The sequence below is a fragment of the Peromyscus eremicus genome, chromosome 2 (assembly GCF_949786415.1).
Source record: "Peromyscus eremicus chromosome 2, PerEre_H2_v1, whole genome shotgun sequence".
Taxonomy (NCBI): Eukaryota; Metazoa; Chordata; class Mammalia; order Rodentia; family Cricetidae; genus Peromyscus; species Peromyscus eremicus.
In genome coordinates, this window is record NC_081417.1 from 160663258 (window position 1) to 160689607 (window position 26350).

General features: G+C 47.4%; 1 protein-coding gene across 1 annotated transcript in view; it reads left to right on the forward strand.

The window, feature by feature from the left end:
• Nucleotides 1-26350, forward strand: part of Dnajc11 (DnaJ heat shock protein family (Hsp40) member C11) — a 55531-nt gene that overhangs the window by 13270 nt on the left and 15911 nt on the right. Inside the window, exons 2-7 of the mRNA XM_059255455.1 lie at nucleotides 3698-3827; nucleotides 6035-6108; nucleotides 11644-11745; nucleotides 22973-23101; nucleotides 24129-24251; nucleotides 24723-24796. Of these exons, the coding sequence (XP_059111438.1) occupies nucleotides 3698-3827; nucleotides 6035-6108; nucleotides 11644-11745; nucleotides 22973-23101; nucleotides 24129-24251; nucleotides 24723-24796 (632 nt within the window). The remainder of the gene's footprint in view (nucleotides 1-3697; nucleotides 3828-6034; nucleotides 6109-11643; nucleotides 11746-22972; nucleotides 23102-24128; nucleotides 24252-24722; nucleotides 24797-26350) is intronic.

Sequence of the window (26350 nt, forward strand, 5' to 3'; positions counted from 1 at the left end):
TGGTTGGTTGGTTTGGTTTGGTTTGGTTTGGTTTTTCAAGACAGGATTTTTCTGTGTAGCCCTGGCTGTCCTGGAACTCACTCTGTGGACCAGGCTGGCCTAGAAATCAGAGATCCACTGCCTCTGCCTCCCAAATACTGGGATTAAAGGTGTGCGCCACCACTGCTTGGCCTGTAATAGGCTTCTAATGTCATGCTGTGTGATAGGAATGATTCTTTGTGTAGTGTCCAGCTTTGAAGATCTGTTGAGAGCCTGGACAGAGGGCTCAGCAATTAAGAGTGCTTGCTGCTCTCTAGATGTCCCGAGTTAAGTTCCCAGCATCCATTTTGGCAACTCACTACCACCCGTAGCTCTCTTCTGGCCTCTGTGGGCACTGTACACCTCTGTCTCTCCGTCTCTCTCTGTCTGTCTGTCTCTCTCTCTCTCTCTCTCTCTCTCTCTCTCTCTCTCTCTCTCACACACACACACACACACACACACACACACACACACACACACGTACACTATAGAAATTTTATAAAGAGATCTATTGAGATTTAATTTGTGGCCCAGCATTCTTTTCGGATGACTGACTGGGCAATAAAACTTTTGGATTTTAAACTTGGGACATGTGGATTTTATTGTAGAAGTTTTGAGATAAATGTGTAGTTTAAATGTCCTTCTTAATGAGATCTCATTACCTTCTGAATAGTGTCAGAAGCTAAATGGTAGTGGGAAAGGTTATCACTTATGAAATATCGAACCAGTGACCTTAGCTGTTCAGTTGTGATGAAAGGCCCAATCTAACCTTTATTGAATGTGATATTTATTAAAAATGAAACTTCTCATTTCCATCATTTAATCAATAGTACTCTAAGCCGTTTGTTAATATGATTAAAGGTGGCATTGCAGACTAGATTTCTGCCGTCCTTCCCCCCCAGACCCTTGGCTTAATTTTAGTAACCAGGAAGTGTCTTCTAACTTAGATCACTCAAACTCATTTAATCCTGTACTGGTAACTTTTATAAGACACAAAAAAAAAAAAATGAAAGTTTTCAGGAAGAAGGCCAGACCTAGTGTCGCACACCTAGAATCCCAGCACTGAGAGAGCTAACATAAGACGATGCATATGAGGATTATATTGAGGCCAGCCTCTGCTGCACAGGAAGACCCTGATGTCATCTGCCTCACAAGCCTGACAACCTGAGTTTGATCCCTAGAATCCATGTCAAAATTACCCTCTGACCCCTTCATGTGCACTGTGGTACCCACATACCATATATAAAAACACACTGTACACAATAATACCATTTTTTCCCAAATAAATACAGGGCCCACAGTGATGCTCGGTAGTTAAGAGTGCTTGCTTCTCTTTCAGAGAATCAGAATTTAGTTCCTAGCAACCATGTCAGGTGACTTACAACCATCTGTAACTCCAGGAGATCTGATTCTCTCTTCTGGCCTCCATGGACACCCTTACACACATGTGTACACACATACACATAAATAATCTTTAAGAAGTAAAAAATGTATAGGAAGAAGCTAATGTGTAACCGCTACTTAGGAAACAACAGCTTCTTTTAAATCAAAGCATCGAGCTATCTGAAGGGTGTATGTTTTATTTTCTGTTGTCGACTATTGTAATTCAGTGCCAGGGTTTCATGCAGGTGATGTTTAGTGCAGCAAGAAATGTGTTGCCTGACTAGTGTCAGCAGGGAAAAAGCCTGAGGCAGGAAGAAGCGAGAGAAGGCTTGGCGATTGGACCGCTGAGGTCTAAGCACAGTTGGTGGGTGTGGTGCAGGTCCACTTTGCCAGTGAGTGCCCCCTCTGACCACCCCAGTGCTGGCAGAGGGATCTGGAAGTGGAGCTGGTGTGTGCCCACCATAGCTAAGGGACAGTCTTGTCTCCAGGTTTCACAGGGAGGAAATGGGTTCTGAAGAGCCACCCTTTGTAAGTTTGTGTTGTGTGTCGGGCACTGTGTGGAAGCCCTTGTGCAGCGTCTCACTGCAATGTCACACTAAACCTGAGAGGAAAAGCTAATGATCAGAAAGCTCCCTTGCCCAGGATCACAGGGCTTGGAAGTGGCATCTCCTGGGTCCAGACACAGGCCGTTGGACTCCTAAGCCTGCCTTCCCAGCCACTGGAATGGAAGGTCAGCATAGAACCGCCCAGTAAATTAGAGATAACCAGCCGGAGATGGAGGAGAGGCAGTCGGCTAAGACCTGCTGGATAGCACATTCTCAAGGCTACCCCAGAGAGAGGGTAGAGATGAGTGACAGCAGGGCAGAGGTCTGCCCGGTTCTTAGAGTAAGCCGGTGTTCAGTCTTGAGATCGCTGACTCTCTGATGGAGCAGCTGGGACCCTTCGGCAGCTCCTGGTTCAGAGTGGCAGTGGTACAGCGGAGTCTGTCCAGCAGACAGCTGGGCTCTGTGGCTAGCCTAAAGGACAAGCTGCAGGCTCCAGCCTTGCTGCTGCTTTTCTGAGTAACAGCTACATCCGGCTTTGGGGAGGTCAGCCCTGGGCCGGCCAGCCCTGTGCCCACTGCACACCTTCCCAGCACCTTGTCTCCCTCTGGGGGGGGCCTCAGGATCTGGTTTTCAGCACCTGCCTGGTGGTGCTGATGGGAAATGGGTCAAGTCATACTAGAGATTATTACTAACACACAAATCAGTTTCACGTCTTTGTGGGTAGGAGGAAAAAAGAAGAAAGAGAAAGCTTAGTTCTGGAATGCAAAGTTTTTGATAGCTCATGGAGAAATGTCATGTCACTTTATTACTACCCCTGTGTGTCCTGTGACCTCTTCTTGAAGACCTGCATCCCAATACCTGACGCTAGAGCATGGTCATCCTTGGTGACTCATTTCCACCTAGATGGCTGATCTCTCGGGTCCTTCTTGCATATTGTCGGTGACCCCACAGGATGGTTCCCTTGTCGAATGGGGGAGAGGTACTCCTTGAATATCACCTGTGATAGACCACATTGGTCTTGGATGCTGATTCTAGGTCTTCCCAGAGACAGACCAACAACCAGCTAAGCCAGACAGTGTTCCCAGGGCCCTGGAGGACCCTGAAGGGGCTTTTGGTGGCTGTTAGCCAAGGATAAAGTGTTTATGCTGGCCTCGTTCCTGCAGCTCAAGCCCGTGTCTCCACAGGTCTGTCAGGAAGGACCATCTGTATACAGCATTTCCTGTATAACCTCCTGGTTGCTCCAAGCTAATGGAGCATTTTCCACGTTTACATTTAGAGGCCAGGTTAAGAGTGTGTTACTTTTACAGCCTTGTCTTTGGCTTTCAAGAATTAGTCTTTGTTAAGCCCTCCCTGTCAAAGATGGATTCCGTGGACATCACTTGTGCCTGTGGCACATAACTCTCCTGCCTCCTGCGTGCTGTTTGGTGGGGGTGACTTAGTTGACTTGGGTTCAGGGGTAAGTGGGGGTCTGGTGTTTGAGTATGGTGAGCCAAGGTGAAGACAGCCATTCGAATTCCCTCAGATAGCAGTGTCCACAGCAAACCCAGTTGCTATCGATGTACATAATTGATCACTTTATTAACTGTGGAAACGAAGCCTTATTGGAGAATAAAGCATAACTTGATTATGTCCTGTGCAGAGGGCAGATACAGTGGAATGTGGCTGGCAGGTCCCCATTTCAAGGCTGATTCTGATAATGATAGTGTTTAAGTACCATTGATTGTCCTCTAATTGAATTTCTTTTTCTTTAGGCCTCTTCTGAAGAGCTGAAGGCTGCCTACCGGAGGCTGTGTATGCTTTACCATCCGGACAAGCACAGGGACCCAGAGCTCAAATCACAAGCTGAGCGGCTGTTTAACCTTGTTCACCAGGCTTATGAAGGTCGGTGGAGGCCTTGGCTTCATGTGCACAGACATTCGATTTGTAAGCGACGTGATTTGTAGAAGTAGAGAGATGGAGTCCTTAGAGGTATATAAAAGAGGTGCTTGGTTTGGTACTTTGTACTGACAGAGCCCTTTGAAAGAGTCGTATTTTGCTTTGGAAATCAATATATGTCCAGTAAGAAGAAAATGAGAGTCAAATTGAAGAAATGGGCCAGGTCTGAACGGAGGGTACTGGAGCTCCAGCTGGTCCCAGTGTCTTCTGGGGGTGGGGGTGGGGTGGGGTGGGGCTGATACTTACAAAGCCACTTTGTTCCCTTTTTTGTGAGAAGCTACAGACTTTTTTTTAACCTTAGTGGTTGTATTGGTTTTGTATCAGTTGGTGAAAGAAAGGGCTTACAAAAGCTGGTGTGAGAGCTTGGTGGGGAAGTACAGTCTAGTCATTCAGGAGCTTAGATTTATGGCTTACGTATAATAAATGAAGAAAACATAGAATGTTTGGCTCTGGGAAGGTGGAAGGCTCTGGAAAGAGTGAAGGTGAGCTTCATGCTACCAAGTTGGACATTTTAAAGAGATTGGAATGGTAAAATGTTTTGTCATGATTTAAGAAATAAAAGCAAAAAAAAAAAGCAAAAGCAAAAACATTAATCACTCATAGATTTATAGATTAGGAAAAATCAGTTACTCATTCCAGATCCCTGTGATCTGCTCCTTAACTAGAGGCCAAAAGTTAGATAATGTGCCTTTCTATGAAATAACAGGCCTCTTCACTGCAGACAGGATAGCAGGTGGCATATTTTACCTTGAGTTTTACCAAGAAGTTTTTATATATATATATATATATATATACATATATGTATATATGTATGTATGTATGTATATATATTTTAAAATTTATTTATCATGTATACAGTGTTCTGCCTTCATGTTTGCCTGCAGGCCAGAGGAGGGCACCAGATCTCATTACAGATGGTTGTGAGCCACCATGTGGTTGCTGGGAATTGAACTCAGGACCTCTGGAAGAGCAGCCAGTGTTCTTAACCTCTGAGCCATCTCTCCAGCCCAAGAAGTTATATTTTAATGACCAGTAAAAAGTGGGCAGTGGCACATGATAGACAGGAGTCTGTGCTGTGTCACCCAGCGTGACTCACAGGCTGCGTGAGTGCTGGTGGTCACCAAAGCCCATTGTGTTCTGTAGTTTGAACAGAAAGCCTGCCTCCCTGTCAAAGTACCACAGCAGCAGACCTGGCCGCACTCTGTTCAGCAAGTGCTGGCTTCTCTTATTAAATCAGTTTTGCTCAACAAGTTTGGCTCCATGTTTTCCAGTGGTCAGCATTTCGTTCTTCTCCATTAGATTTGAATATGGATAGACTCATTTGCATCGCTTTTTAATTGGTCTTAAAAATATATGGGAACCTCAGTGGATAAAGTATGCAAAGATCCCCAACAGAGCTTGGAGTGGAGCAGGGGCAACTGTCAGTCTCGCTCACAGTCTATTTTTGGGCCTTGGAATAATTCTCTCCCTTGTTGAGGAATCTTTTCATTAGGTGATGTGGCCAACAGTATTGTGAATGGTACTCATGTATTTTTAAACAGATTTCAAAGCTGGGTGTTGTAGCTCACACTTGTGATCCTGGGACTCGGGAGATAGAGGCAGGAGAATTGGGATGAGCCTGGGTTGCATAAAAAAAAAAGTTACAGAGGTCTTGGGGTTAGTTAGTAGTGCTCAGGTAAGTCAGCTGTTGGTACAGTGTCCTGCAGAGTACACTACAGAGCAGAGCTTTAGAGAAGGCTGTTCTTGGCGGGGAGGCGTGGTGCTCTGCCCCTAGCATCCCCCCACTTAACAGATGGAAGCATTAGAACCGGAAGTTGATGGACACCCCCAGCTACATAGCAAATTCAAGGCCAGCCACGTCTACAAGAAAACTAAAACCTAAAGCCAAACAAAAGCCACTGTCTTTTGGAGCTTCCAGAGCAGGCTGGACCCTGGAGAAGCCCAGCTTTTCCCATCTGTAGCCTCTAAACGCCCTCCGATGGAAAGAGAAAGCCTTAGGAAGATGCAGCCAAAGAAAGACAGTCTCCATGAAGACTGGCTAGGAAGGAAAGGCAGAGGAGGACTTACCTCATGGCCTTGTACACTGGGTTGTCAGGACTGAAGGGGAGTTTGTGCTGAGTGAACATGTTTGATTTTTTTTTTTTTCCTTGCAGTGCTTAGCGATCCCCAGACAAGGGCCATCTATGACATCTATGGGAAAAGAGGGCTGGAGATGGAAGGATGGGAGGTAAGAGAAACCGAGTCACAGGAGGATGCACACACCGTGGCAGGCCTCCTGGGGCCTGTGATGGGCCTTCTAGCTATAATGCACTGTGGCATCAGCACCTTCCACTCCGCCCCTGTCTGGTAGCAGAAGTGTGGCAAGCCGTTCACTTCCTTGTGCTTCCATGTTACCTGAAAAATGAAGTTGTGTAGAAAAATGAGCGTGAAAATTAATTGTAAGACCCCAAATTGCTACACAGTATGTAGGTGTTGTTACTTAATGGTATTGGAAGACCAATGTGCTAGTGCCGTGGGATCCCATCAGACGTTACTGAGAGATGTGCAGCGGATCCAGTTTCCTGCCTTCATCCTGCAGAACTCCCCTGGAAGTTCTTGGGGTGTTTGATCTCACGCTGTCTGTCCCTTCTGTCCCCGACATGAAGCCCATCAAAGGCTTGAAGTGTGGTGGGAAGAAAGCAGAACTGACCAGTCCCAGTGGGGCTTGTGCACCACTTTCCACCTGTAGCCATGCTTTGATGGACACATCGCGGTGAACGGTAGCCGCTAAGATTTGAAGCCTAGGAGGCTTTGTGTGAATATCCAGCAGTTGTCGCCTGAAGCACCAGATTAGCAGCACAGGACCTGAGTCCCCTTGCGAGGTAGCTGCCAGCTCTGAGGAAGCCCTGCCCTTTGAACTAGGCTGTGTTCACACTTGGTCCCATTCCCTCCACCCCATGTTGTTATCGGGCCCTTATCACAGCAGGTTCTGCGTGTCCTGCCTAGCTCGTAGGATGTTTGATTTAGGGCCTCTAGCTTACTGGAAATCTCAGTATTGCATTGTCACTTTGCATTGTTTACCCAGATGGAAAAACAAGTTCAGTTGTGTGTCCAGACTGTTCTCAGACTTTGTATACCACTTAGTTACTAGAGTTGAGCACTGCAGTCAGGGCCACTGGCTAGGTGACCTGCATCACAGACTGGGGTTTTGGTTTCTGGAGTTGTTTCAGCTCTCCTGGAATGGTGGGATCCTCTGGCAAAATATTACATGATTACCTCTCACCAAAACAGGATATCTCTCACTAGCATGAAGCAAAGCCAGACTCAGCTGCAATTGTACAGGATGTAGCCAGTCACAAGTGGTGAGTGGGTAAACTTCATGTGCGTAGTTTTAGGAAACTATTTTAAGGAAATAAAATTCTCAGTAAGTCTGCAGGTAAAACGGCCAGGTATGATGGCTCACAGGAGTAATCTCAGCTCTTGGTAGGCAGAACCAAGAATGGCATTAATTGGAGGCCAGCCTAGGATGTGTAGTGAGTTCCAAGCCAGCCTTGGCTCCATAGAGCAGCAGTTCTCAACCTGTAGGTCTTGATCCCTGTAACAAACCTCTATGTGCAAAAACTATTTACATTACAATGCATAACAGTAGCAAAATTACAGTTGTGAAGTAGCAACAAAAGTAATTTTGTGATCAGGAGTCACCACAGCATGAGGAACTGTATTAAAGAGTTGGAGGATTAGGAAGGTTGAGAACCACTGCCCCAGAGGATCTTGAAAAAGCAAAACAGGCAAACCAGAAATTAAAGCATCCTCAGGTATTAACAGTGCCAGACATGCAGCAGGATGCCAGCTCCTTAATGCGCATGGGATGACTCTTCCCATGATCCTTCGAGGAATGACTGCAGTCCGTCCGAGTGTTGCCATGGGCTCTTTCTCCACAGTGGTGGCTTTGGCCATGAAGGACACTGTATTCGCTGTGTTCTTGTCATCGTGTTACTAATGTTTCCAGAATACCAGTCTTTGGTGGCTGAAGGTTATCTGTCACAGCCTGTTCCTTGAGTAAACATCTAGGTGGTTTGGTAAAGGGTGAAGGTAATTGTGGATACAGAGTATATGACGGACCTTCAAAACACTTGGGTCTCAGCTGTAATGCCACTTCCCTTTAATAGAGGATGTTAGGAATGAAATTGGGCCCCTTTCCCCCCCCCCAAGATAGGGTCCCACTATGATGCTCTAGAAGGCCTGGAACTTGCTGTGTAGACCAAGAGAGCACCCCCAGCTTGTGATCCCAATCCTTTGAGTGCCTGGAGCTGGCTGGGATGTTGATGCCAGAGCCCATGTTGAAAATGAAGTTTATCTCTTCTTTAGAATTGAGAAAGTCAAAGTGAACTCTTAGACAGTCTCGGCACTCACTCCTGGCTGTCAGGTGGAGTGGAAAGCACACCATTCGCCTTGCCTGCAAACTGCGCTCACAGGCACAGCCTTGGCTGAGTCAGCTGCAGTCTGTGGCCCTGTGCAGAGAATGTCTAAGAAAGTCAACCTCTGAAGAGCAGCGATGCAGCCAGTGTCATGAGAAGGGACTTCCAAACTGCCGCAGAGCAGAGGCAGGTATGAGAAAGAAATGTCCGCGGGAAACTCACAAATCTGAAAAATCTGGATCTGGCCAGTAGAAGTGTGTAGCTAGAGTTTTCCTGCCTGGCCCACAGTCAGGACAAATCTTTGTCACCCACCAGTCCCACAGCCGCTCAGACCCAACCAAGTAAACACAAGAGAGTTATATTGGTTACAAACTGTATGGCCGTGGCAGGCTTCTTGCTAACTGTTCTTACAGCTTAAATTAATCCATTTCTATAAATCTGTACCTTGACACATGGCTCGTGGCTTACCAGCATCTTCACATGCTGTTTCTCATCGTGGCAGCTGGCAGTGTCTCCCTCACCCAGCTTCCTGTTCTCTCTATTCTCCTCTCTGTTAGTCCCGCCTATACTTCCTGCCTGGCCACTGGCCAATCAGTGATTTATTTATTGACCAATCAGCAACACATTTGACATACAGACCATCCTACAGCAGAAGTGTGCGGTACTGATAGCCTTGACGGATGATCCATGGCCACCTGAGATGCTGCCGTTGAGGCTGGAGAGATGGCTAAGCTGTTAAGAGCACTGTCTGCTCTTCCAGAGGACCCAAGTTCAAATCCCAGCACTTACATGGTGGCTCACAAGTGTCTGTGACTCCAATTCCAGAGGACTTGATGCCCTCTTCTGACCTCCACAGGCTTCAGGCACACAAGTGGTACAGATATGCATTTATGCATAAAACAAAATTTTAAAAGTTAAAAATATTTTTTTAAAAAAAAGATGTTAATATAAACCAGGGATAGGCATGGTAGCACTCTATGGGAGGCAGAGGCAGGCAGATCTCTCTGAGTTTGAGGCCAACCTAGTCTACACAGTAAGATCCAGGACAGCTAGGGCTACAGAGAGAGACCTTATTTCAGAATGTTTTTAAAAAAAAAAGTTGACTTAGGATCCTAGACTTTTCAGACCCATCAACACCCAGGACTCTAACGGTGGACATTCTTCCTGGAGGTGAGCTGCCCATCCCCCACCTGACCTATCCTTCCCTGTAGTTGGGACTCTTTCTGTGCTGCCAGCCAGCTCCCAAGTAACCACACAGAGACTTCTTATTAATTATGAAAGCTCAGCCGATAGCTTAGGCTTATTTCTAACTGGCTCTTATAACAACCCATATTTTTATTAATCTATGTTTTACCGTGTGGCTTTTACTTCTCTCCCATTTTGTATATCCGACTCATTCTACGTGTGGCTGGCTTCTCTGCCCTCCTTCCCAGCATCCTTTCCACTGCAACAATCCTGCCTTGCTATCGGCAGTTTAGCTTTTTATTAAACCAGTCCAAGTGACAAATCTTCACACTGTACAAAAGGATTATTCCATAACGCTTCTCCTCATGAGATCAGTCTTCCTGACTAGCCCAGGATGGGTGACTGGTGACTGGTCTAGATGAACTAGGTTTCTGTGGGTTCACAGGCTGTGTGTGATATACTCTAGGGGTGCAGCGCAGGGGTTATCCAGCACGTAGCTAAGGTTGTAGACTCCCACACCCAGGCTGCCTCACGATGGACCCCCCCAGCTTCCGTACTTGATTAGTGCCAGGTGAAGCCCTGAGGGCAGAGGCTTATGGCTGCCCGGTAAGTGTCATCAGCATTCTGGAAGGAAGGACCAGTAGCACGAATTTTCATTGGTCTTAATAATAAAACCAGGAGTCAGATATCAGGGTGAAAGCTGAAAGATCAGAGAGGTAGAGCAGCAGCCACTAGAAAGACTTTTTCTTTTTCTTTCTTTTTTTGTTTTGTTTTGTTTTGTTTTTTTGTTTTTTCGAGACAGGGTTTCTCTGTGTAGCCCTGGCTGTCCTGGAACTCACTCTGTAGACCAGGCTGGCCTGGAACTCACAGAGATCCGCCTGCCTCTGCCTCCCGAGTGCTGGGATTAAAGGCATGTGCCACCACCTCAGACTAAGACTTCTTACTTCCAGGAACCCTCAGACCAAAGTGGGCCGAGTTCCTCCATCCCGCCTTATCACTTCCTGTTTCCTCCTCCCAAGTGCTTAGATTAAAGGTGTGTGCCATTACTGCCTGGCCTCTAGTGGCTAGCTCTGCCCTCTGACCTCCAAGCAAGCTTCTATTTGTTAGAGCACAAACAATCACCACAGGGACCAGCCATGTTAATTTGGCAGTTGGTTCTGATTGTAATCAGCTGTGTGCAGAACTTGTGTAAAGCGTGAGCAGAAGCAGAAGGACCCAGCAGCTCTCGATATTTTTACTGCAGCACATTACAGGCTGAGCCTCAGCACCATGCTCCATCGTGCCCCAGGCTCTGCTCAGGATTGTGCACTTGGAAGCAGGGTCCTTAGAAGTCGTGTGGTACAGTGTCCTCAGAGGTGAGGTACCGATGTCCACAGTGGCCTTGCCCTTCCCATGAAGCTCCACCTCTGATGTCAACTCTATTGCCTTCCTATCATGTACACTAAGACTATGAAAGGCCGTGCTAGAGTGCCCTAGTTTGTCACAGACTTGATCTCATGGTGTACCTATGACTTTCATGTCATCTGCTATTTGATCCTCCAGTGGTGTTGGACCTCAGATTCTACAGCATCACTGGCAGCTCAATGTCGTAAGAGGACAGGCCCATGATTCTTAGGCACTACCTGTCCCTCACATGACTAGAGATTCCAAGTTTTTGTTTTTGTTTTTGTTTTAATAATTTATTTTTATTTTATGTACATTGGTGTTTTGTCTGCATGTATGTTTGTGTGAGGGTGTTCAGATCTTGGGAGTTACAGACAGTTGTGAGTTGCCATGTGGGTGCTGGGAATTGAACCCGAGTCCTCTGAAAGAGTAGCCAGTGCTACTCTTTGAGTAGTGAGTCATCTCTCTAGCCCCAGATCCCAAGTTTTATAACCCCAAGGTGTACCTCATTGACAGTTGATTTCTCATTAGAAAATTTGGACTGTAGGATTATCTTTGTGAGGTTCCTGCAGCCTCTGAGAGGTTACTAAAATAAAGGTCAGTTTTTGGAGAGCACAGAGGCCAGCAGAGCCTTGCTTTCCTCTCAGGGTTGGAGGAACCTCTTTGCAGCTCCTTCTGGATCTCTTCGAGCCCAGGGGTTGCCCAACTGGCCCCTGGCTATTGTGTGCATATCAAACTAGAGTCCAGCTCTCTAAGTGTCCTGGGCCCTCAACTGTCTCTCTCAATTCTGCTCACAGGTGGTGGAAAGAAAGAGAACTCCAGCTGAGATCAGAGAAGAATTTGAGAGGCTCCAGAGAGAGCGGGAGGAACGGAGACTGCAGCAGAGAACCAACCCCAAGGTAGGAAGCCAGGGTGAAAAGAATCCAGTGTTTTTCAGATGGCAGCATAAAACTGGGTGGGGCAGAACCTTGCTGTTACCTCTGAGCAGTGTTTTTCTGGAGGGTGAGACCTCCTGGTGCTCAACAGAACTGCAGCCGGAGACAGTCGTTCAAACCCTGTGCAGGGAAGAATAGAGGATGCCTTGGGTTTGCACAGCCCTGGCTCATAGTTCTCCAAGACCTTCCCTCTTACACTTCCTGAGCCCTTGGCAGTCAGGGTCAGTGAGAAAGGGCACCCAGCTAACGGCTTCAGCACTGAGGCAGTGGTCCCCTGTGCAGTTAGGCTGTGGAGGGCACATCCAGATGGCACCATGGGGGCCTTGCCTTCGTCACCCCAGTCAGCCCTTGTGCAGTATCTTTCCTGCTATTCGGGAGGTCGTTCTGAGTTGTTCCCTGGCCAGGAGGCAAATGGGTATCTCCTGAAGTTTGAGGTGCCCGTTGTACTGAGTGCCTTGGTCCTGTCTAGCAGTGACTGGGTGCGGTTTACTGTCAGGGTGGGTGTGTCTAGATGGCCCTGCTACAGCCTGTCCCTGTCATGATAAGAAGCTGGTAGCCTTCCCATGCCCTCTTGAGGTGCCTGCCTCCTCTCGGCCATGTGGGTGGAAGGAAGTCATGCTGGTGATCAAGGCACTGTTGTTTTTCTTAAATCTTCGTAGTCGAACACTGTGAGCTGAGGCTGGGAAACAGAGTCCAGTGAACCTCTGATCACATTCCTTCTAGCATTTGCTTTTTAAGACATTCAAGTATGAAGAGGACTTTATCTCCAGTGTGAAATGGGAGGTTTGCCTGGAGATCCATCCCGTGGAGTTGTGTCTTTGGATCCCATGGTCCCCAGTTCTCACTGCCTCTTACCCGCCTTCAATTTGCCCTTTTCAGATAAAACCTTGTGTCTGTAACTTCCCACTGAGAAAGCTAAAACTTGGTGCTGGGGTCATGTGTCCCTGGGACCCTTCATAGTGAGCCAGAGTAGAAGAGGGCTGTGGCTAGCAGGCCAAGAGGTCATTCACATGGACTAGTGGCACTGCCTTCTGACGGTCACTCTGCCCTCCATCCTGGTTGAGTCTCTGGTTTGTATAATCCACCACACTGGTTGTAGAGACTGCGAGTCTGGAATAGAGTTGCTGTACTCCTGTCGTGTGAGCTGGTTTGGTTCTTGTCTGTGCCATTGTGGACAGCAGCCACCATCAGCTCTTGCTGCCTCTTCCACAAGCACGTGTGGCCCCTGGGGCCTGCAGAGCTTGACTCTCTTCATGGGCTGAGGCTGCTGTCTTTTTAACCCTGGTTGTGTAGATTGTTACATAGATGTGACAGAGAGTATTAAATCACTTCCTAGTCCACTCTGTTCTCTCCATATTACACAGGCTGACACAAGCTAGCATAGCATCCTTTCTTAGTTAGAAAGGCTCCATCGTCTTCACACACATAATGGCTTAGAAACATAATTCAGCTTTATCAGGAAATATTTGAATAGTGATTATATCGAGGAATATATATACCCATATACTTTTAGATCCCAGAATGCTTTCCTAAGGACATGAATACATTGTTCACTTTTTTTTTTTTCCTGTTTGACACAGAGTTTCTCTGTGTAGTCCTGGCTGTCCTGGAACTCACTCTGTAGACCAGGCTGGCCTTGAACTCACAGAGATCTGCCTGGCACTGCCTCCCGAGTGCTGGGATTAAAGGCATGTGCCACCACCACCTGGCCTGCTCACTTATTTTTTAAAGATTTTTCAGGAAATTGTTTGATAGGGCTAAAGCAGTGACTCAGGGGTGAATGTACTAGCTGCCAATCCTGACAACTTCAGTTTGATCCCCAGGGCCATGTGATAGAGTTGATTCACAAAAGCTGTCTTCTGACTTCCATGAACACAGACACACACACACACTAAATACGTAGAAAGTTTAAGGTGAATGTTTAGGTTTCCATGGCAAAGCACAACCATCAGAGTGAGCCTTCGTGGCTCCAGTCTGTTCTGTGGAGGTGATTTTAGAGTCATAAAGCTGACCTTCCTTGGCTGCAGGATAGGACAGCAGGAACCCCTTAGAACCCATATGTTTGTCGTGCTCAATGGCAGAGGGCCAGAGAGGCTCCGCAGAAGTAGGCTGCAACTGAAATTGGGACCGTGGTGGAGAGGGGACAGAAGCCTGGTTGATTCCATCTAGGAATTTGTCAAATGAAGAACTGAGCTTTGGAAAAGCTGTGCTGTTCCTAGGCCACATATCTGATGAAGGGCTGCTGTGTGTGCAGAATCATTGTCAGCAAGACTTGAATTCAAGGCTGCAGTAGGCTGAGAGTCTTCAAATGCTGATACAGTCTAGTTTGCTCCCCCCCAGAGTTGTAAAGTCTACGTTGTGGTTCTCAGATAAATGAAATGATTCTGTGGCTGCTCTCATCACCACAAGAGCTGTCCTGAGGCCAGCGCAGAAAAGACAAGTGTCCCGTCACCCTCAGCTGCCTGCGCCGCCTACTCTCTGTTGCTGTTACACAGACCGTGCAGACCAGGGCACCTCAGAAACGAGGGCTTGTTTAGGTCTGTGGTTTTAGAGGCATGAGAGTCGACGGAGGACAGGAGGTGTTGGCTGCAGGGTTTGGGCATGGCTGGAGTAGGAAGCTAGGAGGGCAGACTGGAGTCTTGTGAGGCTTTAAATTCTTCCCACCAGGCTGCACCACCTAGTCCTCCTCAAAGAGTGCAGCCAGCTGGGGACGAGTGTTCAATTGGGGTGGGCATTTTCATTCAAACCACCACATTGCCTTTGGGGGAGACATTCGGTTAGTAAAGAGTCATTGTTGAAATTCTAAGGCTCTGCCTCAAAAAGGAATGGGGGCGGGCTTTTTATCCCTAACCATTAATGAGCAAAAGAGGACCATTACAAGTCTGTGGACAGTGGTGCCTGTCGGGGAAAGAAGCAGGGCCACTTGGCTGTGAAAGAAGCGCTCTCTGGCTGGCTGTGCTCATCTGTTCTCTGACTGGTGTGACTTAATAAACAGGAAACGGGGTGAAGTCCTGTAGACTAGTTGTCACCAGCAGAAAGGGGGAACTAAGTGTCCTTACTGTGGACATACACACCCAGAGTCCTGGAGGTCTGAGTCGGGGATCTGAAGCTGCCCACCGCACAGCAGGTCAGTTTCCAGTAGCCCCCTCCTACTGTGTGACGACCATGTCATGGTTTCTCCAGTGGCCCTCTTTAGACACTGATGGCAGAGTTCGGGGCTCTACAGCATGTCAGCACGCTGCAGCCCGTTAAACAGTGTGAGCCCAAGAGTAAGAACGATGCTTTCATTTGGAGTTGTGTAAAACTCGAAAGAAGAATATTTTGTAACACATGAAAGTCAGGTTACAAATGAGTGAAGGATTGCCAGAGCTCAGGCCGCGTCATCTGTGCCTGGTTTTGGTTATAACCCAGAGCTGAGTGCTCAGCCCCACCAGTGAGTGCCTAGATCGACTCGCTGCTCTTTACAAAGTAAGTGTGACATCTTCGCTCTGGGAAAGCGTGAGACGCGGATGGAAGCTTGGTGGTCAGAAGGACAGAATGCAAGGTTATGGCTTGCCTTGTAGAGACTGAAGGAGCTCCACAGATTCAAGGCCAGCCTACATTAATCCTGCCTTCCAGGTCAGCTAGGGCTGCCTTCAAACAAACAAAATTACCAGAACTGGGGAGGAGGAGGTAGACGGATCTCTGAGTTCGAAGACAACCAGAGCTGTAGAGAACCAAGCCTGTGATTTAGAGTTGGTGGGGGAGATTAAGCGGTAAATGCTTTTTTACTCTATGTGAGTGTGCGTTGGGGCATTTAATAGAGAGAGCCCGCACACACTTGTCAGAAGCTTCAGCTAACCTCTGAGCCATGCGGTGTGTGCAGCAACCAATACTTTGCATTAGCTCTGTGTGTTGGAGTCTCTGTCAGCACTCAGATAGGACATCTCATGGAAGAAAACATAGGGTGTTGAAGGTGAATAATTCTTGTTAAACTGTAGGCCAGCCTTTGGGCACATAGGGAAGAAATCCTACTCTGGTGCTGTAGCAGGCCATCTGCAAATGGTTATTTCCCAAAGTGAGAGAAGAGCAGAAGGTGGCATCTGGACCCTCCCAGAAATGAAGAAATGCCCTTGTCAACTCAGGGTGACCTGACTAGCCATTTTCAGGACAGTTAATTTCATCAAGTGAGTTGTTGCCGGAGCCCAACATTCTCCTCGGCCCACTGTCACCATCTGGTTTAGTTGTTTTCCATAGATTTGGTCAACCAAAGGCTGTTGAGTCTAAAGTCACTGGCTCGTTGGAGTTTTCAGTTAGTGTAGCCTTGTTTAAAAAATAGTGGGGTGGCTGAAAAGTGATGAGCAGACCATCGTTTCAGACTTATGGTGGTCACTTGTCCTTTGCTGAGGCAATCACTTGCTTGTCCATGTGGAGTTGGTGTCATTGCTTTGTTGGTTTGTTTATGACAGGTCTTGCTTGTAGCCTGGGATGGTTTGGAACTTGTGATCCTCCTGTCCCAGTGTCCCTTGCTGCATATTTACTGTTACAGAACTCTGAGAGCCAGATATGGTGCTGGATTAAAGTTGTGTCCCCACACTCGGCCTGCACCTGTCCTGTTGTAGAATTGCTGAGGAAGGAACCAGGGCCTTGCAGATCCAGGATCTATCAGTGAGCTACATCCTCAGCCTGAAACAATTTGAATTCTTCTCGTGATTTCTGAGGTTGACTAGACTCTGATGGCTGGCTCTAAACTGACAACCTACCCTCAGGTATTGTCCGATGGCAGCTGGGTCTTAACATTCAGAGGTTTACTGGGCCAGGTATTGAAGAAAGCTTGGTTGGTTGGTTGGTTGGTTGGTTGGTTGGTTGGTTGGTTGGTTGGGTTTGTTTGTTTTTGAGCAGGGGTTTTCCTAGGTAGCTCAGGTTGGCCTTGAACTCAGTATGTAACTCAGGCTAGTCTGGAATTTAGAACAATCCCCCTTCCTCAGCTTCCCAAGTGATAGTATTCCAGCATTCGAACCATGGACAGTAGCTTCTGCAAACAAGTAAGTCCCTCTTCAGCTGGGGTAGCTGGCAGAATGCCCTGGCCTGATGGCTTTTCCATGAAGCTGTTAGCCAGCTTGGAATTCCTCCCAACAGATATGTCCCTGAGTAGTTGCTTTGATTTGCATAGCTGGTCTTCCATGGATGGTCCAGAGACCCAGATGAATCAGTTTCTCAGACTTGATCTTGAGGTCAGCACCATCATCCATGCCCTCCCTCCCGCCCGCCCTCCTTTCTCTTCCTGGTTTAAAGATGTATTTTTTTTTAAGACTTATTTATTTATTATATATACAATATTCTGCCTGTATGTACTCCTGCATGCCAGAAGAGGGCACCAGATCTCATTACAGATGGTTGTGAGCCACCATGTGGTTGCTGGGAATTGAACTCAGGACCTCTGGAAGAGCAGTCAGTGCTCTTAACCTCTGAGCCATCTCTCCAGCCGTCTTCCTGGTTTTTAAATTGTGGTTATGGATATGTTGCTCTGGAGAGGTGGGGTATATGTGTGTCACTCATGGTGGTGTCCACTTGTAATTCCAGCACTTGAAAGGCAAGAGAATTAGGAGTTCAAAGCCATTATGGGTGACATGAAACTGTCTCAAAAAAAATTTTTATTTTCCATTTAAAATTTCTTCATATTATAGTATGGAGGTGTTGCTCGTGCTCATTTTCTTTTTGCCTCCATTCAGAACAATCTTTGATTTTTTTTTTTTTTTTTGTTTTTTTAAGGCGGGGTTTCTCTGAGTAACCCTAGCTGTCCTGGAACTCTCCCTGTGTACACCAGGCTGGCCTTAAACTCAGAGATCCACCTACCTCTGCCTCTGGAGTGCTGGGGTTAAAGGTATGTGCCACTACCACCCTGCTGTCCTTGATGATTTTTAAACAAATTGTACTTACGATCTTTTGAATGTGTCATCAATATAGACACTAAACTTATAGGCCTTTCCATTCCACAGAATGGAGTAAAAGTTTAACTAGTTGAAAATGCCAGTTCCACCTTCCAAAGCTGACATGCCAAAAGACCATCAGTAGATGTGGAGACATCACTCAGACCATTGGAGAACATATTTGGTTCAGGTTTTCCCTCATGAGCAGATGCATCTGGGGATGTCCCTTTGTTTTCAGTGACTACAATCCCTTTGGTGTTTCAAGGCAGGTGAGCTCTTCGGGCTGAGTGAGTGGTGTACACATACCACTGATCTCAAAGGCCAAAGTTGTTTGACCAGGAACTCTAGGCCAGCCTGAGCAAGGCAGTGAGAGCCCCACCTCAACAGTAATAATAATGGGGTCGGAGCATGCACCTCGAATTTCAGCACTTGGAAAGAAGAAACAGGAGGCTGTATGTGAGTTTGAGACCTTTCTGGCTTACATGTGTAGCAAGACCCTATTTCAAAAGAAGAAAACATTAAAAAAAAATAGAAATAATAATAAAAGTAATAAATGACAATCTAAAAAATTAGTCTAGCCAGACTTGGCAGCTTGGGAGTGTAGTCCTCCGTGCTCAGGGACCAAAAGTTCAAGGCCAGTCTGAACAACTTACTTCATCTTGAAAAATGTCTCAAAGTATTGAGGTATAGCTGAGTGGTAGAGAACTTGCCTCGAATGTACTAGAAAAGAGAAAAGGAAGAGAGAGGCCTTGTAAGTAAGTACATCTTTCTGAGAAACTGAAAATGTGATGCTTAGTTTTTCTTCTTAATGAAACACAGTTTAATTATTACATCATTGTCTGAAAAATGTGTCATGTCAGGACATCAAGCATTACCAAACAACAAAAGCCTGTGTGTGTCTCAGGAACTGACAAAACAGTTAGTGATTTTATTTATTTTTGATGGCATACGAGGTAAGAAACTGTCAGAAAAATACCACCACCCCAAAAAAAGACTGCTGCTTAGTGGCATATAAGAATTATGTATAATTGAGGTTGCAAGGTTCATGGACAGAATTTTCTTGGAGCAGAGCTACAGGCAGTTACTTGCTGTTATCTGCTGCTCTCACAACACAGCAGAATGGAACACTGAGGACAGCAGCCATGTGGCCTAAACCACAGAAATACTACATACTCCAGCCCTTCACTGGAAATGCCAGTCCTGATGACATCAGCAGCAGATGACAGATAGACTGTGGTAGATCCAACTGCAGAGCAAGCCCACCCTCATTTCCCACCTGTCACAGCTACCCATCACTGTCCTGTGATTGTGGCTGACAATAGCTTGACAACTTCCTGCATCGTACAGGCTAACGCACTGGCCACCTGCCACCCAGAAGGCACATCTGAGACCGCCCACCACCACTGAGCCTGAAAGGAGTTAGCTGTACCGAGCTAAGTAAGCACCACATGGGCCAGTACTATGTAGGCCATCTGAGGCAAGAACATGCTGTTTCATTTCATCTTGAAATAGATGGGAGGAGAGAACCTGAAGAGATGGCTGTGGGAGTCTGCCAGAGTCCAGCTCCGACCTGTCAAAGGGTTCTTGAGGGAAAGAAAGGGGAATGAGGAAATACTAGGCAGAAATAGAAAGAGACGATAAGAAAGATAGAGAGATACAGGATAGCTTCGGGAGGGCCCTGGGTCCGTACCAGCCATGCCGAGCTTTATTCAAAAGGTCTTTTTATAATATGCCAAGGGGAGAAGCAAAAGACCTCTTCCTATCAAGATCAAAGCACAATGTGCAGCCAAGTGTAGACCCTTTAAAACACTCGGTACCTACGCCCGTGGTCAAATCATCCCATTATGCAGCCCTGCTGGATAAAGCAAGCTCAGATTCTCTGACCTTGAGTAAGGTCTCACTAGGAAGCCTCTATGGGTCACCACAGATGGCTGGGGTTAAGAGCACTGCTTCAAAATCATACTGGATTCCAGATCTCAGCACCCATATAACAAGCCGGGTATTCTGAACATGACTATAACCCCAACTCCAAGGAGGGCAGCAACGGGAGGGTCACTGAGCTTTGCTGGCCTCCAGCCCAGCCAAGAAAATGCCAGTCCTGGGCTTAGGGAAAGACCCTGCCTCAGAGGAGTAGGTGAAAAAAAATAGAGGCGGGCACCTGATGCCCTCTTCTGGCTTCTTCATGTGCAGAGACCAGGTGTGTGCATATGCGTGGGCACACGGATGAATAAATAAACACCTTTTTAAAGCCAAGAGACAGTGTGGATAGGAGAAGAGTGGGGCCCTTGCTGGGCACTTCACCGCCTCGCGTGTTAGATGGGAGAAACATTGTCCACAAATGCAGAGGTGAGGGTGACCGTCAGACCCACTCTGCTGTCTTTTTTTCCTTGTAAATTACAGCTTTATTTGGAGAGGATGTGATGCATGGTGTGAAAATCAGGGTGATTCGCTCCAGTCAGTTCTTTCCTTCTGTCCTGTGGATTCCTGAGATGGAACTCAGGTAGTTGGGCTTGGCGGCCAGTACGCGTGACCCTCTAGGCCATTTTGCCAGCCCCCACTCTGGAATCTTGATTCAACGCAACTATTCCTGCTGGTGATACTTTGTGGGAAATCTTGGCTAATAGCTAAGCCAACAAAAACAAGGTGAAGGTGGTATGGTCCTAGACAAACTTCACATGGCATACCCTCTGAGACTGTCTGGCTGCCATTCAAGTAATAGGCCAGCCAGGGCTGTATAGCAAGCAAAGCCCTGTCTCAGAAAGAAAGAAAGAGAGAGAGAGAGAGAGAGAGAGAGAGAGAGAGAGAGAGAGAGAGAGAGAGAAAAGAAAGAAAGAAAGAAAGAAAGAAAGAAAGAGAGAGAACAATCTGTCCAGAGTTGATTGTGGAAGCTGCTTTGGGGGCCTGTAGCAGCACATCCTGGCAGCTGTGTGGAGCAGACCTTCACCTTTTAACCAAGAAGAGAGAGAGAGAGGAGTTAGGTCACACTAGGCCCCACTTTGAAAGCACAAAGCTAGGGACAGACATTTTTTTCAGGGGCTAGTGCCCACTGTGTTAGCTTCTGAGCTCAAAGGATACTCCTGCCTTAGCCTCCCAGCATCAGGCTGTAGTTATGCTCCAGCTCCAACAATAGCTCTCTTCAGCCCCTACTGGCCTCTGTCCTGACTCCTCCATTAGGTACCCCTGAGGCCATCACTCATGTCTGTCATAAGTCTATGCTTGCATATCTCCCCTTCTTGGGGACACTGAATTACTTTTTGTTGTTTTTGTTGTTGTTTTGTTTTTGTTTTTTGAGACAGGGTTTCTCTGTGTAGTTTTGGAGCCTGTCCTGGATCTCACTCTGTAGACCAGGCTGGCCTCGAAGTTGTGATCCTCTTGCCTCTGCCTCCTTCAGCAAATCCTACCAGCATGCACCACCACAACCGGCTGAATTACTTCTTGATACATTGTTTAAGGAATATATTCATCTGTCCAACCATTGGTCATGTAGGGGTGATAGCACACACATAATCGTAGCCCCTAGAGGTGGACGCAGGAGGATCAGGAGTTCAAGGTCATCCCTTGACTGCATAATGAGTTTGAACCAGACTAAGCTGCATGAAACTCTTAAGTACCCTGCAGGAAGGGATTTATTTGCACAACCAAGAGTAAGACTGTTACCTTACTTCTTTGGTCAAATTAGGCAAGCTTTATTTTCTGTCAGACAGCTGTCTTCCTAAAGTGGCGTTTGAGAAAATAGCATCGAACCCAGGGAAAGGTGAAGCTTATATAGCCCAAAAAACTGCAGGACTGAGTTAGGGGCGGGATGGGGGGGGGGGGTTCCAGAGGAATTTTGATTTTATATATATAGGAATTTGGCTGAACGTTTCAGAATTATTTGGCAGAGTATCTTACTTGATTAGGGTGGAGGTCATGGAACATGTCAAATTCCAGAAAGTGTGTCAAGACACAATCAAACCCAAGTTTTATAGAAAACAGGAATGAACTTATTTTGACCTTGTAACAAGATAATCTTAAGATGGAGTTGGGCTGCTCCATCGATGTACTCCTAGCACCTGAGAAGCAGAGTCAGGAGTGCTGCTTCAAATTCAGTGCCAGTGTGCATGGTACATTTTAGGTCAGCCGGGGCCACAAAGTGAGTCTCTATCTTGAAAAATAATAAATAGGCTGAAGAGAAATTAATAAAAATGTGCGTGATTTTGTGTGTGTGTACATACATTCGGTTAAGATATGTAACCATGAGAAAAGTCTTAGAACTTTGAAAGAAAATGATACACATTGTTTTTCTGTGAAGGATTTTATCCATGTGCTGCCTGATTTTATGTTAACTTGACAAGCAAGAGTCATCTGAGAGGAGGGAACCCCAGTTAAGAAAATACTTCCATAAGATTGGGCTGTAGGCAGGCCTGTAGAGCATTTTCTTAATTAGTGATTGATGGGGGAGGACGAGACCCATTGCGGGCAGTGCCATCCCTGGGCTGGTGGTCCTGGGTTCTACAAGAGAGCAGGCTGGGCAGTGCCATCCCTGGGCTGGTGGTCCTGGGTTCTACAAGAGAGCAGGCTGAGCAAGCCATGGGGAACAAGCCAGTAAGCAGTGCCCCTCCATGACCTCTGCATCAGCTCCTGCCTCCAGGTTCCCACTCTGTTTGAGTTCCTGTCCTGGCTTTCTTCAGTGATGGACTATGGATATGGAAGTGTAAGCCAGATAAACCCTCTCCTCCCCAACTTGCTTTTGGTCATGGTGTTTCACCACAGCTCTAGTAACCCTGACTAAGACAGCAAAATTTTAGCTCAGTGAATCTTGTGAACATGCTGCCTCCTGTGGCTCACCGTAGTTTTTAGAGGCAGCAGTGTGCGAACATCCCATGTGTGCACGTCATGTACCTGCTTCCTGCTCTGGAGGGCACTCTCGGGTCTACATGTGGAATGAAGAGGTGGTTTTGAAGTAAAGGTGCTTCGTCCAACTGCCTGGTGTCTAGGCAATGTAGCCAGGGTCCTGTGTGGTCCCTGCATGTCAAGTCATGTGCTTCTCTCTCCTGTGTCTTCTCTGGTGCATGCTCACCCTGCAGGTGTGGACAGGCTGCTCTTCCCACAGAGCTGGTGTTTTCTGGCTCTAGCAGTCCCAGGCATGCCGAAGCTTTTTATTTGAACTATAACATCCATGCTTTGTGGGCTTCATGGAGCACTGTCCTTCCGTGAAGTGAGATGCCTGAGCATTCTGCTTCAGTGTTTTCACTCCACAAAACACCAGCACTTGGTCCTGACGGCCTGTTTTTCTGCCCCAGGGAACCATCAGCGTTGGAGTCGACGCTACTGACCTTTTTGATCGCTATGATGAGGAATATGAAGATGTGTCCGGAAGTGGCTTTCCGCAGATTGAGATTAATAAAATGCACATATCCCAGTCCATTGAGGTAAAGCACAGACACCTCCCCAAGTACAGCCTGGGCCTGAGTTAATGAGGCACAGTGCCGGAGCAGCTGGATGGGAGTTGGCTGGGGAGGGGGGGTGTTCTCCTCATCTTTATTTATGAAGGGCTGCAATTAGCCACTGAGAGAGGGGGAAGGGAGGATGAGAGAACATGCGAGCATGCTCCATTTGGCCTTGTCTGATACTGCTTTGCCCCTACACACAATGTGGCTGAATGCTGGCACTCAACTCCCAAGGTCCCAGGTCTTGCCAATTAGGCGTGCTAATGGTGTAAGTATGGATGCCCAGGGTCATAGTGATTTTAGGAAAGAAAGCAGCCCTGGCTGGCAGACAGTTCTCAGTTCTAAGTACTTGACTGTGGAAGACAGTAGCAGCTCTGGTCCTGAGCCAGGGATTCGAACACCACCCTCCCGTCCCTGGTGCAGTAGGGACAGGCTGTTCTACTTAGGGCACCCCAGTGTCTTCATTTGTTATCAAGTGCATGAGCCTGCCCCATGGAGTTAACGCCAAGAAACTTGCTGTCCTTGACGAGCCCTTTAGGACAGCCAGATCCCTGGTGGCAGGCTGGGAGTAGAGGGCTAGGACAGCACATGGTGGGGTCTCTGTGAAGCTCCTGCCTCAGCACACTGGAGGAGCTTTGGGTTCTGGAGATTCTCCCCTTGAAACTTCCGAGGCTCAAGAGGTAACTCATAGGTAGAGCATCTGCCTGATCATCGCAGGCCATGGGCTTGATCTCCAGTACCATATACACACATAAATGCATGGCTGGGAATGATGGTACATGCCAGCACTCAGGAGTCAGAGGCAGGAACATCATCCCACAAGGAGGCTACCCTCCTCTGTGTAGTCCCATGGCCAGAGTGACATAGTGAGACCCTCTCAAAAAAATTTTTGTAAAATAAACTACTGCTTTCATGGCCACATGCCATTGCTGTGAAGTGAGAGGAGGCTACCTGTCTCTGTGTCCCCATTGCCTCTGTTCACTTGCTACCAGTGGCTGTCTTCTCTTAGGCACCCTTGACAGCCACAGACACAGCCATCCTCTCCGGAAGTCTCTCCACCCAGAATGGCAATGGCGGTGGCTCTGTTAACTTCGCACTCCGACGAGTTACTTCTGCAAAGGGATGGGGAGAGGTAAGACCAGCTGGATTGTGGTGTCCGTACATGGTCCCGTTATTGAGTAGTCATACGGCAAGCTAACCTTCGCTGTCTGAGGGGAATGCTGCTTGAAAGTCACCCAGGTCAGTAATAAATGAGGCAGCCAGACCACTTACTGTCAGGGCTCAGCAGTACAGGAGCAGTATGGAGTTGCTCCGCTGAACATAACATGCAGCGGTGGTGTAGTACAGTGGGAGGAGTGTGGACTGCTAGTCTCCTTCTCTTCTGACCGGAGCCAAAGGAGGTCAGAATGCAGGACTGACGTTTTCTTTGGAGGAATCCCTATCTACAGTCTGGGCTCCCTGTGAATCTGGGGCAGTGGTGGTGCTGAGACATTAGGAATCTGCCAGCTCTCTGTTGAGAGCCTGGCCGGGTTCGTGCTGAGACCTGGGTTGCTGCTGTAGAAAGAATGCCAGTAATGCTTTCTGTGTTTGTTTTTCCAAACAGTTGGAGTTTGGAGCTGGAGACCTCCAGGGCCCTTTATTTGGTCTCAAGCTGTTCCGTAATCTCACACCAAGATGGTAAATATATGAGATAGCGCCTTTTTGGTGATCTTTGCTAACTTGTATTAGAACCTGTGAATTCTTGTGATTGTGGACATTTGAAGTGACTTGTGCTGTGTGGGCACAGTAGGACAAGTGCTGTGGGCAGCCTGCAAGCTGGGCAGAGCTCTGCATTGGGAAGCAGGGCTCAGCCCCACCAGGCTTTGTGTTCTATACTGAGAAGCTGTCCAACTTGGGGCCATTTGTGGATATGTTGGTGTCTCTCCCAGAGCCTTGGTACTACCTGGTGATTGGGTGGACTTGGCCACACCAGAGTTTTACCACCTCTGTAGCTGCAGTGAGGACACACCCTCCAGCCTTCGGTCCTAATTTCTTCCCCAGCTAGTAACACACCATACCCTGCTTAAAGCAACTTAGGGGAGACAGTTCCAGAGAATAGTCCATTGTAGTGGGGAGTTACAGCAGCTGGACCTTGAGGGAACTGGTCACATCACATATATAATCAGGAGAGGCCAGGTGTGGTGGTGCACACCTTTAACCCCAGCATTTAGGAGGTAGAGGCAGATGGGTCTCCGTGAGTTTGAGACCAGCTTGGTTACATACCGAGTTCCAGGCCAGCCAGAGATAATCTGTCCTCATTGGTGCACAGCATCCAAATCAGCCATGTCTCTTTACTCCAGGACCAATCAAAGCTCAGCCCTAAAGTTACTGTATAGAACCAGGTATGTGGTGGTGCAGAGGTAGGTGGAGGCCGGGAGATCAGAAGTTGAGGGTCATCCTCAGCTACTTGTGGAGAGGTTGAGATCATTCTGGGATACAGAAGACTGTTGTCTCAGAACAAACAAAATTGCTGGTAAAGCCAGGCTTAGTGGTGTGTGCCTCCGATCCCACTACTCTGCAGACTGGTGCAGAAGGATTACAAATCGGAGACTAGTGTGGACAATATAGTAAGACCCTGTCTCAAAAAGAAAATAGGACAGGCAAGCATGGTTGTAAACACCTGTAATCCATCATTTGAGGGGATAGAAGCAGGAGGATCAGGAGTTCAAAGCCAGCCTGTGCTGCATAGCACATCAGAGGCCAACCTCTGGCCTACAGGAGACCCTGGCCCCCAAAGCAGACAGCCCTGTGGAATGGTGTCCATCTCTCTGTCCAGTGTCTGCCTTGCTTATCTGCAGTGTTTCCCTCCCTTTGGGACAGAACCTGGGATCTCATTCTTGTCTTCTTTCAGCTTCTCTGAGCTTTCTCTTGGAACTTGACTAATGACATTCTCCCTGCTGGTTCCCCCAGCTCATGCAGGTGAAGCAGGAAAATGTAGCCTTTTTCTAGCATGGCTGAGGGAAGCTACTGGAAGGGAGTATAGAGTAATACTGATTAAAAGTTAGTGTGTTGCTGGTTGTTTTTTACTCTTTTAGGGGGCCCACCACCCAGCTCCCAAATAAATACACAGAGGCTTTTTCTTACTTACAAATGCCCAGCCTTAGCTTCTTGGCTTGTTTCTAGCCAGCTTTTCTTAACTTTAAATTATCCCATCTGTCTTTTGTCTCTGGGCTTTTCCTTATCTATTCCTGT